This window comes from Solea senegalensis, linkage group LG20 (genome assembly GCF_019176455.1).
Source record: "Solea senegalensis isolate Sse05_10M linkage group LG20, IFAPA_SoseM_1, whole genome shotgun sequence".
Lineage (NCBI taxonomy): Eukaryota > Metazoa > Chordata > Actinopteri > Pleuronectiformes > Soleidae > Solea > Solea senegalensis.
In genome coordinates, this window is record NC_058039.1 from 1,748,363 (window position 1) to 1,763,088 (window position 14,726).

Below are 14,726 nucleotides of genomic sequence, written 5' to 3' on the forward strand. Positions count from 1 at the left end.
GGTAAGACCTTCATTTTTATTCGTCTTCATTAACGCACTCATTCACGCGCTGTCACCTAATCACGCGCCTTTTTCCTGTCCGCGCGGGTGTCGCACGTGCACACTCACCTCTGCAATCAAGAGAAAAATAAAACAAGACGAAAAACTTCTGAGGATTTGACTGAAGAATAAAAAGTTATTTTGCATTCACGTCATATATCTGTGTTTATATACGCATCAGTGCGCGCGCCAGTGAAATGAAATAATGAGTTTAAAAAAAACATTAAGTCATATTATTTTTAGAAGTTTGTTGTTATTTGTTTTGTTTACCTTTTAAAAGCTGATGATAAAAAACTTCTATTACCTCGTTTTCACTCAATTGTCAATACTGTGAGTGACCAGCAGGTGGCGCTAAAATGTCACGAGGTTTATTTGTTTTTTTTGTTTTGTGAAAACATGGATTCTTATTTTGGTAATGAATGAATGCATTGGTTTGAGGGTGTAATGAAAACATGTTAAATATTTGTGGTGAATTTAATTTTTTTTAAATTTGAGCAAAACATATCTAACAAATGTTTCCACAGAACGAGATTCTAAATAAATAAATATTTATATTTATTTATATTTTTCATTTTCAGATTTATATTCTCAAACAAACATGAAAACAACAAATAACACAATTTGTTCTCTCTGTCTCTGTCTCTCTCTGTCTCCCTCAAAGTATGCAGTTCTCGGTCAGACCACGTGTCCTCCTGCTGGTCCTCCTTCTCGTCCCTCTGTTGTCTCAGCCGGTGTGGGGTCAAGGTAAGTAACAGCAACAACCGCTCTGCTGTCCACTCCAGGCCACCAGGGGGCGTTTAACTGATCACAGTGCTGCTCTCAGAGCTAAAGTGTCCATGTCCAGCCAGAGACAAATGCAATCCACGGTTCAGAAATAATGTTGTGTCTTTGTTGCCACAACGACGACAGTCATCTTTATCAGACCTGATTGTCCTGTTAGTGTAGCGGCTATAAAGTTCCCTCCTGGACGCCACAAACCACGTTCACGTCATTTATGTTCTTCATGTCCTTCATGTTCTTCATGTCGTTCATGTTCTTCATGTCCTTCATGTCCTTCATGTTCTTCATGTCCTTCATGTTCTTCATGTCATTCATTCTCGTTCATGTTCTTCATGTCCCTTCTTCATGTTCATGTTCTTTGTCGTTCATGTCCTTTGTGTTCTTCATGTTCTTCATGTCGCTTCATGTTCTTCATGTCCTTTGTGTCGTTCATGTTCATGTCGTTCATTCTTCATGTTCTTCATGTTCATGTTCTTCATGTCTCATGTCGTTCATGTTCTTCATGTCGTTCATCTTTCATGTTCATGTCTTTCATGTTTTTCTTCTTGTTCATATTCTTCATGTCTTCCTCATGTTCTTTATGTCGATTCATGTTCATCGTTCTATGTGGTTCATCTTCATGTCCTTCATGTTCTTCATGTTTCAAGTTGTTCATGTTCTTCATGTCGTTCATGTTCTTCATGTCGTTCATGTCCTTCATGTCCTTCATGTCCTTCATGTTCTTCATGTCCTTCATGTTCTTCAGGTTCTTCATGTCATTGTCCTTCATGTTCTTCATGTCGTTCATGTTCTTCATGTCCTTCATGTTCTTCATGTCGTTCAGGTTCTTCATGTTCTTCATGTCATTCATGTCTTCATGTTCTTCATGTCCTTCATGTTCTTCATGTTCTTCATGTCCTTCGTGTCCTTTATGTCCTTTGTGTCCTTCATGTTCTTCATGTCATTCATGTCCTTCATGTTCTTCATGTTCAGGTTCTTCATGTTCTTCATTTTGTTCTTCATGTTCTTCATGTTCATGTTCTTCTTGTCGTTCATGTCCTTTGTGTTCTTCATGTTCTTCATGTCGTTCATATTCTTCATGTGCGTTCATGTTCATGTCATTCATGTCTTCATGTTCTTCATGTTCATGTTCTTCATGTTCATGTCATTCATCGTTCATGTTCTTCATGTCTTCTGCGTTCATGTCTTCATGTTCATGTTCTTCATGTTCTTCATGTCGTTCATGTTCTTCATGTTCATGTTCATTCTTCATGTTCTTCATGTTCTTCATGGTTCATGTTCTTCATGTCCTTCATGTTCTTCATTTCATTCGTTCATTCATGTTCTTCATTCTTCATGTCCTTCATGTCCTTCATGTTCTTCATGTCCTTCATGTTCTTCATGTTCTTCATGTCGTTCATGTCGTTCATGTTCTTCATGTCCTTCATGTTCTTCATGTCCTTCATGTTCTTCATGTTCAGGTTCTTCAGTCATTCATGTCGTTCAGGTTCTTCATGTTCTTCATGTTCTTCATGTCGTTCAGGTTCTTCATGTTCTTCATGTCATTCATGTCGCTCAGGTTCTTCATGTTCTTCATGTCATTCATGTTCGTTCTCATGTCATTCATGTCGTTGTTCTTCTTCATGTCCTTCGTGTCCTTCATCTTCATGTCATTCATGTCCTTCGTGTCCTCCAGGTCCTTCATGTTCTTCATTTCATGTTCTTCATGTCGTTCATGTCATTCATATCGTTCATGTTTCATGTTCATGTCTTTCATGTTTTCTTCTTGTTCATGTTCTTCATTCATCTGCTTCATGTTCTTCATGTCTTCATGTTCTTCATGTTCATGTTCTTCTTCATTCTTCATCAGGTTCTTCATGTTCATGTCATTCATGTTCATGTTCATGTCTTCATGTGTTCATCATGTTCTTCATGTCGCTCATGTTCTTCATGTCCTTCGTCCTTTATGTCCTTCATGTTCTTCATCATGTTCTTCCGTCGTCAGCGTTATTCATGTTCATGTTCATGTTCATCTTCATGTCGTTCATAGCGTTCATGTTCTTCATGTCGTTCATGTACAGCTTTTTTCTCCAAACAAAGGAACAAAAGGAAAAAGATCATGATTTAGTTCTGTTGCTCGTTTTAATCACGTTTTCTGTTCATTTCCTGTTGTGCTGACATCGTCTCTCGCTCTCTTTAACTCGTTCGGCAATTAACACATTCACTCGTCACCTCGTTAACGGAACGACACGTATCCTAACACAATCGCTGACTTTAAAAGGAATAGTTTCAGGTTTTGTTATCAACGTGTGCTTCCATGGGATTGTCTGAAGTTTGTAAACCACTCACTCTCCCACACCAAAGTTCAAATGTCTTATTTTTCATAATTTGGCATTTGAAATCCTTCGTTCAGATTTGCGTCAGTGACACAAAGTGACCACACAAGGCAGCAGAGGACCAGCAGCTTCTGTGTCCCTGCAGCTAAAATCACTGATTTTCTCTATGAGGTTTGGTGTGAGAGAGTGAGAGAATGACTTTGAACAAAAGTCTACTCGTGAGATAAAGACGTGAACATATCGTAGACTTACACGGACGTAGATTTTATTACGTGACTCTTTTGTTAAAGGTCCGGTGCGCAAGAATCTTCAACGTCCACACGACACATTTAACTTCTGTGAAAGAGATTTTTCACATAAAATCTGATGATTGTTGCGTGTGTCTCTGTGAGTTTGTGTGTGAGTGGCAGTGTGAGTGTGTTTAATCGAGATTTTTAATGAATAAAAAGTATAAAAATGTACATTCATGCACTCACATTGGTAAACAATCACACGTTCATCAGTCATCACGTCTCAACAATGCGACACATTTTTTCCGATCACGTGGGATTTGAGCGTCTCAGAGGAAACAAAGTCCTTTTGTCTCGGAGACACAGAGACAAACTGTGGAGATGAAAAATCCCAGGTTGGTGATGAAGTTGCTTCACTTTTTCTCTGGTATTTAAACAATTATTCATTAATTATTTACCTGCTGTTCAGTCTTCAAACTTCTTTACGTTCCTTCACGACTTGTCTTTCACTGAATCATGACTCGGCTAAAAATGATGGTTCACTCCGAAAAAAACTCATCGTCATCTGTGCACTGTAAAACTTTTTAGTTTCAACAAAGTGAAAAAAAAAACTTAAATTTTTGTCTTACTTTGAGTTTTAATCACCAACAACTAACAAAAACAACGGTTTACATGAAAGTCTACACTAGAAATGAGCCATTTTTTATTTGGTTTAAATCTTCTCATTTTAAGAAAAATAATCCGTCACAAATACATGAAACAGACAGAACGTTAGCCATAAAATATGACAGATGCTAAAGCTAGCAGTGGACAGAAAGTTAGCCAACAGTTAGCCAAAAAAAGACAGATGCTAAAGCTAGCAGTGGACAGAAAGTTAGCCAACAGTTAGCCAAAAAAAGACAGATGCTAACTGTAGCAGTGGACATAATTTTTTTTCGAAGTTTTAAGAAAAATAATCAGTCACAAGAAACGTGTCATTACATTTTTAGTGACTTTCAGTGACCTTCATTTGTAATAATTCAGTGATGATGAAAACATTTCTTTGGGGTGAACCGTGTGTGTGTGTGTGTGTGTGGGTGGAGCGTCATGGTCGTGTCGGTTTGTAAAGAAGCCTTGTTTACGTTGTGGCTCCTCCCTCTGTTCTGTGGCTGTGAGAGGAGCGGTGGAATGCTGCTGGATGAGTGTGGACGATGTGGGACGTCTGTCTGGCTCCGTCCGGTGTGAAAATGATGGGCTGTCGTGGCGGTTGTTGACCTGCACATGTGGCCGTTGGCCTCGCTCCAGTGTTCTCACAACAACAGGCGGCGCACGGGAGCCGAGCGAAAGCGCTGTTGACTCTCACAACACTGTGGTCGAGGTCACGGCGGAGTTCACTGTGACGGTGGAACATCTGAACACTCCTGCTGAGCTCAGGACACGCCCTATTCCTGTGACTTCTCCCTCTGCTGTCCTTTGTTCTTCCGCTACTCGCCGTTAAAAGGGAGTCACGTCCTCTCGTCCTCGTCCTTGTGATGACTTCAAAGCACAGACGGAGAAAAGAAAATGACATGAGATCGGGACAGAAGAACAGGGGCTACTTCAGACTTTGTTTGGAATGTGGTTGTATGAGGTACTGCAGCTGAAAACCAGCTAACGACAAACACAAAGTAATAACCTATGTTAGTTTAAGTCTACGACATCTACGTCACATGATCACGTCTTTATCTCACTGCGAGACAGACTTTTCCAACAGGAAACTGAAGTTTGTGAACCACTCACTCTCCCACACCAAAGTCCATAGAGAAAATCACTGATTTTAACATCACACACACACACACAGTTGTTGATCCACTGCTGATCACTAAGTTCAAATGTGTTTTTTTTTGTGAATTCGGCTTTTAAAATCCTTTGTTCAGATTGACTTCAGTGACACAAAGTGACCACACGAGGCAGCAGAGGAGCAGCAGCAGCTCCCGTGTCCCTGCCAGCTAAAATCACTGAATTTCTCTCTGAGCTTTGGTGTGGGAGAGTGAGTGCTTTACAAACTTCGGTTTCCAAAGCCCATGTCTTCAGATATGGTCTCAGCAGCAGGGGGCGCTCACAGCTGTGACTACATGTCAGTATCTCATACAACCACAGTTTTAAAAAAAGCCTCCAAATATCCCTTTAATGCTGACGGTGAGTGAAACGAGGAAGAGAACGAGAGAGCGTGACTTCTTTTTAATGACACGTGTGTGTGTGTGTGTGTGTGTTTCTTCTCACTCGGAATAGATGCACTTTGTGTTTTCTTCTTCTCCACAGATGGAGCGACGCCGTCACCCTGGAGGGAGTTCAAAGTTCAGTCTCACGTTCAGTCTCACGTTCAGTCTCACGTTCGGTCTCACTTTTGGTCTCATGTTCGCCCACTTTTGGTCTCATGCGTTCGGTCTCACTTTTGGTCTCATCGGTCTTCATCGCTCGGCTCCCACGCTCAATCTCACTTTTGGTCTCACGCTCGGGTCTCACGCGTCTCTACTTTTCACACGCTCAGTCTCTCACGCTCACGCTCAGTCTCATCGCTCAGTCTCACCTTTTGGTCTCACGCTCGGGTCTCACTTTGGTCTCATGTTCGGTCTCACTTTGGTCTCACGCTCGGGTCTCACGCTCAGTCTCAATGCTCAGTCTCACTTTTGGTCTCACGCTCGTTCTCCGCCTCGGTCTCACGCTCGGCCTTCTTCACTTCTCGGCCCTCACTTTCGGTCTCTACGCTCGCTTCCGCTCAGTCTCACGTCAGTCTCGACTTTTGGTCCACGCTCGCCCCACGCTCGGGGTCTCACTTTCGGGTCTCACTTTCGGTCTCACTTTTCGGGTCTCACGCTCGGGTCTCACGCTCAGTCTCACGCTCAGTCTTCACTTTCTTTGGTCTCATGTTCGGTCTCTCACGCTCGGGTCTCACGCTCGTCTCACTTTCGCCCTTCACGCTCGGGTCTCACTTTCGGTCTCACTTTCGGTCTCACTTTCGGTCTCACTTTCGGTCTCACGTTCGGTCTCACGTTCAGTCAGTGAGTCGAGCCAAACAGAAGGAGGAGCAGTGCCCACAGAACCTGCTCGTGATTTACACCAACATTTAAGGATAAACAGACATTTTCTCCTCTTTATGACACAGCATATGGTTCCTGTTGAAGAGAAAGATGTTAAAACATCTGCATGAAATATTCGGTGTCAATCAAAACCTCAAACCTCAGCAGTTTGCATCAATTATCGTCCGCGACTGAACACAACTGAACTCACTCCAGTGTGTATAGACGTCGTCGACTCATCTGCACTCACGATGACGGCAGTTTCTCTCATATTAAAGGGACTGTTTGGAATTTTTGGTGGTTTGATGGTATGAGGCGCTAACACAGAGTCGGTGTGTTTGCATATGAGTGACTGCACCCTGTGTTCATGTGCTGAGAAACGGCCGAGGGCAGGAGGGGTCAAGCTCAGGGAAAACATGGCTGTGACTGTGGACCAATGAAAGACTCACACGCTAACATCAATGTCAGCTTTACGTCTACGATGTCTTTAAGAACACGTTTGCGTCTTTATCTCACTGTGAGACAGACTTTTCCAACAGGAAACTGAAGTTTGTAAACCACTCACTCTCCCACACCAAACCTCATAGAGATAATCACTGAATTTAACGTCACAGCACACTGAAGTTGTTGATTCACTGCCGCCTCCATCACTAAGTTCTAATGTCTTATTTTAGTGAATTTGGCTTTGTTCAGGTTTACGTCGGTGACACAAAGTGTCCACACGAGGCAGCAGTAGCTGATTTTCTCTGTGAGGTCTGATGTGGGAGAGTGAGTGGTTTAAACTGACACGGAAGTCTTTTGTGTCCACAGTAGCAGTCATTTTTTCTCTGAGTGTCTCACCTGTGCCAGCTTCCTCAAAACCTCAAGAAGATAAGTGGGTGAAAATGAATGAATGCCTCGTGTGCTGTCAGCACAGGGGGCGCTCACGGCACAGTCACCTGTATTTAACACACTGACCATGTTCCTCATATAATGACACCTCAAAAAAAAACTGTCCCTTAAGATGAAAGTCTGAGGTAAATGGATGTTGCTCGATGTGGGTTCATTGGGTTTTTTTATTCATTCATTCATTCATTCATTCATTCATTCATTCACATATTTACAAACATATTTCTCACACACAGTTGTCGTGTAAAGCTGCTCGTCGTCTTTTTGTCTCCATCCAGTTTCTTCACCTCGAAGGTTTCGTTCCAAACTTGTGAGTCCGAGTAATCTGCTGGTGATGTGGAAAGAGCCTCGAGGAGAGTTTGAGGGCTACAGAGTCATCTACACCACAAACCCAGGTATGACACACAGAGATGTTCAACACTTCTGCCTCCACACTGACCACAGCTGTGGCTGAACATGGTCTTGTGAAGGATTCATGAGCGACCGGATCAGAAGCTTTTTAACCTGTGAACTCAGGAATTCCACTTCATGTCACTGTTAGAGTGAGTTTAACATCACACACACACACACACACACACACACACACACAGGAGTTGTTGATCCACTGCTGCCTCCATCACTAAGTTCAAATATGTTGTTATTTAAATTTAGCTTTTAAAATCTTTGACTCAGATTGACCTCAGTGACACAAAGTGACCACACGAGGCAGCAGAGGACCATTAGCTAAAATCACTGATTCTCTCTATGAGGTTTGTTGTGAGAGAGTGAGTGTGTTTACAAACTTGAGTTTCCTGTTGGAAAAGTCTGAGATAAATACGTGAATACGTGACGTAGATTTTGTTAAATAGCAAAAAATTTGTTTTTCATCTCCACACCAAACCTCGCAGAGAAAATCAGTGATTTTATCTGCGGGGACACAGGAGCTGCTGGTCTACTGCTGCCTCGTGTGGTCACTTTGTGTCACTGAAGTAAATCCAAATGCAGGATTTTAATGTTAAAATGTGATGTTAAAATCAGTGATTTTCTCTATGGGCTTTGGTGTGGGAGAGTGAGTGGTTTACAGACTTCAGTTTCCTGTTGGAAGCGTCCGTGAGATAGAGACGTGAATGTGTTCTTGAGATATCATAGACTTAAACGTACGTAGATGTTGTTACGTGGTTAAAATCTCAGGCTGATTCTCAGCAGTCAACACGTGTGTTCTGCTGGTGGAACAAATATTCTAGTTATGCACAGATGAGCACAGGAGCACAAGCTTCTTTCTGCCCCTGAGGGAAAACTCATCATTTTTTTATGTGGTCGCTCCCTGTTGGTTCATAATTCACCGAGGAAGAGACGTGAAACCGCACACGCTGAGAATCTGCGCTTCATTTTAACGTTGTTGATCGATGCTTTCAACAAACAGCTTGCAGGTTTTCTCTCTGGGTGTGGACCACGTTTGATCCACTGCACTTTGTTATTTTTAAATGTGACTGGAAGTCAATCGCTCAGCTGCACAGTCACACTTTCTGTTTGTCCACACTGAAACGAGACCCTGCAGTTTTCAAAATAAAAGTCTTAGTTACGGTTTGCCCACACTAAAGCAACACCCTGTCATTTTCAAACTAAAAGACTTTGTTACTGTTTGTCCACACACAATCATGAAGCTGCAGTTTTCAAAATAAAATACTTGGTTTCTGTTTGTCCACACTAAAACGAGACCCTGCAGTTTTCAAAATAAGGGTTAGGGTTACTCTTACTCATCCACTCTAAATCACAACCCTGCACATGCATAAAGGTCTCATCATGTGCGACTGAACCTGCCGTTTGTTTTTCACTGTTTTCACAGACTTTAATCACAGTCTTGAAATCATAACTGATACGTTTACTTTGCACGTGCGACGCCAGCTGCTCTGTGATTATCATAATAAAAGGCTGTAGCTCGGTTTGAACCCTGGTCAGGTTTGTTTTAGTCGAGTAAATAACAGCCGATGTTTTTACTGCTAAAACCGAGGGCTTTCATCTTGTTGTCAGTAAAAAGCAGAATAATTGTGCGATGTCAGGTGGTGAACGCCTCCACATCCGAAGCAATGGCATCTCTTAAATGTCTCATCTTCTGTCACTGATTCATTTAACTTTCACCACTTTTAACAGCTGCTTCTTCAGTTTATGGAGCACAAAGGTTTTCCAACATGGTGTCTTTGTAGCCACATCTAATGGATAAGCCCCGCCCCTGTGGCCTACCAAAGTAAGATAAGTGGATGGGGTGACAAACATGAAAACACAACCCTGCCATTTTCAAAATAAAACTTTACACTTTCTCTGTTTGCAAAATAAGTGTCACTTTTTGTTTGTCCACACTAAATCAAATCCTTGCAGTTTTCAAAATAAAAGACTCGGCTTTTGTTTGTCCACACTAAATCACGACCTTGCAGTTTTCAAAATAACAGACTCAGTTTCTGTTTGTCCACACTAAAACAAGATTTGCAGTTTTCAAAATAACAGACTAAAAGTTTCAGTTTCACTTTTTTGTGGACAAAAACAAGACTTTTGAGAAACATCATCATTTCCAGAGTTTGAAAAACTGATCACTTCGCTCGTTAATTGCATCTTTGCTGCCTTTAATCAGAGTTTACTGGTCTGGGGTTTAGGAGAAAATCCCACACCAGACCTGGTTTGACGACATCTTTGTCTCACACGTCAAACGGGATGAGAGTTAAAAATGTGACAGAAAATGTAGAGAAATGTCTTTTCGGTGACAGTTTGTGGACTTAAACTGTTGGACATGTTTACTTATGTCTGTCCTCTGTCTCCTCTCCTCATCCATCTCTGTCTGGGTTCATTTCCCCCTCCTAAATGTCTCCGTCTTGTCCTCTGTCTTCCCTTCATTTGTTTCCTTCACTCTCTCTCGTGCCTCGCTCGTCTCAGCATCATCCGTCTTCACCGTCTCTCGTGTTTTAGGCGGATGTTTCTGGAGTTCCCGCAGGTTGAGTTTTCAGAGCTGGTGGAATTGTTTGTTTGTCAAATATTGGACCGATTCTGAACTCCTGAGCTTGTGAAAGTAACGCAGGGCTCGCGGCGTGTTGAGCAGCTTCAAGATGCTTTCAAGAAACCTCGTAAATGACATTACTTCTGCAGATACAAGGACATGTGAAGCCCTCTCACTAAACGCTCGCTGCTGCCACCTTGTGATCATAGATGCACCATGAAAAAGGTTTACTGGAGTAGAAAAATACTTGCTTTATATTTTAGGATTAAAGTTAACCAAACCTAAAATCACGAATAGTTTTCTCCCAGATTACGCCGTACTTTTGGAAATGAATAATATTTGTGGCGTAAACTCTGTCACATTTAAATTAAAATGTTCTCTTAATTCAACTGAAAAATAAACTCCCACTGAATTTCTGGAAAACAAACAAAGGGGGCGCTGTTGCTTTTCCACCCGTCTCTGTCCCAGCCTCGATGCTGATTGGCTTTCGTGACATTAGTTTCACAAATTTGTGCAATTCTTGAAAACTTGAAAAAGGTGAAGCTAATCATGCTAACTTTGCGTCATTTTGTTGAAGTGGATGCAAAATGTGTGGCTATTTGACTTTGTACGTTTGTTTTGTCGCAAAACGTTTCACAAAATTAATGACGTTCCGTTCACTTGTTTGCGATATTTGAACTTGTTCGACTTTGAGTGACAGTTTCCTGTTTTTCGATGATGATCCTGATGTTTTTTTTTGTTTTTTTTCTGTTTTTGTGAAAAGGTGGAGAGCAGGAGGAAGTTCAGGTGTCAAAGGAGGAAGCCAAGCTCCTCATTTCTGACTTTGACTCGTCAAAAGAATACGACTTTCAGATCATTGCAGTCGGAGGAGGACGAGAGAGCAAACCTCTGCTGGCCAAACATGAAGGTAGGAAAACTCCACCCACTTCATAAAGAACGTTGTGTGTGGAATTCCATTCCATCAGACACAAACGTTCACTTGGACTCAAGGATCAACCCCTAAAGATTTAAGAGGTCAAATGTCACTGTGACCTTACAAACACATATTTTCATATTTCATTATCTTGAGAGAATCATTTAATCATCTTTGAGTCCAAGTGAACGTTAAGTAACTGCAGTAACACCTTCTTTCATATTTGGTGCAAACGTTCACTTGGACCCACAGATGTGAGGCCAGAGGTCTAGATTTGGTCTAGATTTGGGACATAGAAACGTTCACTTGAACTGATTAGAATGTCACAGTGATCTTAAAACCGCCTCATGGTAAATTATTTAAAATCTATTAGAAATGTTCACCTGGACTCGCTCGTCGTTGATTGATTTACAGTCAAAGTTCACGGTGACCTCAGGGTTTTATGAATATGATTTATTCAGTTCATCCATTAAATCCTGTCACAAATGTTCATTTGGAATAATTTAGAATTTGGGTGTCAAATTTTGTCTCAAGCGTTCACTTGGAAACACACACATCTGTTTCCACTGAGGTGATCAAAGGTGAAGGATCTTAAATTCTTTATTGTTTGTTTTTTTCCAGCTCAGCGTTCGGGCGTCGAGGTGGTTCAGCCCCAGAGGAGACAAGATGGCGGCGTCATGGAGGAAAACAACGAGATCATGGAAGGTAAGATCCTCCTCGAGAGGAGGCGGACCAAGTCAAGAGAAAGTCCGACGGGGGGAAAAAGAACGGCGTGAACCAACGTCTGGATTCAAGAGCCGAGGAAAAAAATAAATCTAAATATAAATCTTTGAAAGTCAAGGAAACGACGTGTGATTCCAAACATGAAAGGAGACCTTTCACAATAAAAGCATTCTTAATGGATCTTTGAAGCAACTGACACCTGAATAAAGGAGGAAGCTCCTGATGGATCCAGGGGAGTGGACAATGAAGAAGCCTCTCAAACACTCCTCGTCCTCCTCCTCTCTTTCTTTTTTTTCATACATCAGAAAACTAAATGGAGGCGTGTCACTGTAATATTGCAGAGAATAATTTCCCTAAGGGGATTAATAAAGATATCCCTGCTATTATCAACAAACCAGTTTCCCCGGAGACAATGGAAGAAGAGGAAATAAAAACCAGTGAATCCAGACGAGAGGAAATGAACGAGAGAGAGAGAGAGAGCGAGCGAGCGAGGCGACGCTGAAGCAATCAGACCCAGAGAAGAGGAAAATGAAAAGAGGAGCGAAGGAAACAAGCGTGTGTGTGTGTGTGTGTGTGTGTGTGTGTGTGTGTGTGTGTGAGATGAAACATAAAAGTGAAATAAAGGCTGTTGTTGAAAACGCGCCACGTCTCCGTGTGTGATGTCGTGGTCGGACGTTAAAAAAGCCTCAAACCTAAATGACAACGTGTTCACGTCTAAAACTCTTTCTTCACTTTCATTTGTGCTTCTGGTTAGTCGTTGACTAGTTATGGTGAAGTAAGTCATTGACTAGTTCTGGTTAGTCGTTGACTAGTTATGGTGAAGTAAGTCATTGACTAGTTCTGGTCAGTCGTTAACTAGTTATGGTGAAGTTAGTCATTGACTAGTTCTGGTTAAGGTTACTCATTGACTAGCTATACTCGCGTCCCGTATAATGCTCTCTCTCTTGGCTCCGCCTCTTTGAGTTTCCCGCTCAGAGCTGACGGTTCACTCCGTGCCCACCCCCTCGCTGAATGTGAGGCATGAACAGGTGCCTGCTCGTCTGTCAGTGTCTGTCAGTCTGGACTCGTCTGCTGTAATGAGCTGAGGTTCCTGCGGTGACCCAGTTTCCTGCTGCTGTCGCCTCCTGCATTGTTTACTCCCCCCTCCCCCTCCTGCTCCTCCTCCTCTGTCCACCGCTTTTATTTTTGAGACACACTTGTACTTGTGAGGCTCTGAGAAAAGATTTCTTTTTTTTCCTTACCTGTTACATTAGCTAAGATTTTCCTTTATCGTTTGCCACTTTTTTATCGCAAAGTCCTCACCGTGTTTTTTGTAATGTTAGAAGTTTATTTTTTAGGTTTTGTAAACACGTTTGTCGCAACAATCTTGAGAAACATTTATTTATTCTAACCTGTTTTATGTCACATTTTTTGTTGGAAACAATAGCTACATCTTTTTAATCATTAGTAACTTTACATTAAACCTAACGTTACTTGCTTCCTTAGTACACATTTGTCATAATTCTAATTACAAGTTTATTTGTATCTATCGTCTTTGTAACACTTTTTATCGTTAGTAACGTTTTCCGTGAAGTCTTTGCTGGGTTCGTAATGTTAGAAGATTGTTTCGCAGCTATGTTGTTTTTTTAACCATTAGTAACATTTTTCGTAAAGTCCTGGCCGTTTTCAGAATATATAAATAAATCTGGACAAACTCTTCTATATTTTAGTTTATTTATTTGTTTTCCTGGATGAGGTCTCTTTAAACGTGGAACAGTCGGTTTATTCGTGGATAATTATCATCTCGCTGACGTGAAGAGACCACAGAAGGAGAAGAAGACGAGAGGCGAGTGGACAGCAGTGAAGACGAGGGACACGTCGTCCTCTCCTGACGACGAGTCCCTCGTCTTCACTGCTGTCCACTCGCCTCTCCTGACGACGTGTTGATTTAGTGAAATTGGAAAATGAGCAGTGCGTCGTTTGATCACCTTCTGTTTGACACAGACTCTCAAAGATGGCGTCTGCTTATTTCTTTCCTCCTGTGGATGAGACGATGCATAATTAATGAGGAAAATATGAATCTGTACATAAATAAATAAGCAGTCAAAGTGTGGTGAAATATCAGTGTGAGTGTGGATCTATAGATTCATACGTCCTTTGTTTTATTGGTTTAATTACCTGAATTTACTGAATTAATTACCTGAAAAACTTTACTGAGGACGTCGTCTTCATAGAGTCATGTTTCCACAGCAGTTACTGTGGGGTTGATTTTCCCTCAGTAATCAAACCTAATTCCAAAATCTACTTATCTTTCCAAAATCCACTGTCACAGAGACGGCAACGCCTCTACGAGAGCTGGTGTTCAGAGTTTTCACAGGAACGTTGTTACTGTGAGACAGAGATCACACTGACACACACACTCACAGTCACACACACAGAGTGTGACTGTGAGTGTTCACACGTGTATAATGTTATTTTCATTCTTTCATCAAACACATCTCAAGTTTATTTAATCAAATAACACCATGTGTTAAAGAAACGGCAGTCAAATGCAACCCTAACAAAGGTTATCTTTGAATATTGTGTAAAATAAATACCACTGAACTGAAATACCACTGAACAGAAATACCACTGAACTGAAATACCACTGAACTGAACAGAAATACCACTGAACACAAATACCACTGAACACAAATACCACTGAACTGAACACAAATACCGCTGAACTGAAATACCACTGAACTGAACACAAATACCATTGAACTGAAATACCACTGAACTGAACAGAAATACCACTGAACACAAATACCACTGAACTGAACACAAATACCACTGAACTGAAATACCACTGAACAG

At 41.5% G+C, this 14,726-nt stretch overlaps 1 protein-coding gene across 3 annotated transcripts in view; it reads left to right on the forward strand.

Moving 5' to 3' along the window:
* Window positions 1-14,726, forward strand: part of LOC122786159 (collagen alpha-1(XIV) chain-like) — a 63,942-nt gene that overhangs the window by 26 nt on the left and 49,190 nt on the right. For 2 of the 3 annotated variants that reach the window (XM_044052218.1, XM_044052220.1), the window contains exons 1-5: window position 1; window positions 701-783; window positions 7,569-7,685; window positions 11,019-11,162; window positions 11,790-11,873. The exon at window position 1 is cut by the window's left edge and continues 26 nt beyond it. In XM_044052218.1, the coding sequence (XP_043908153.1) occupies window positions 702-783; window positions 7,569-7,685; window positions 11,019-11,162; window positions 11,790-11,873 (427 nt within the window). In that variant the 5' untranslated portion in view covers window position 1; window position 701. The remainder of the gene's footprint in view (window positions 2-700; window positions 784-7,568; window positions 7,686-11,018; window positions 11,163-11,789; window positions 11,874-14,726) is intronic. The other variant, XM_044052221.1, reaches the window with a different exon arrangement.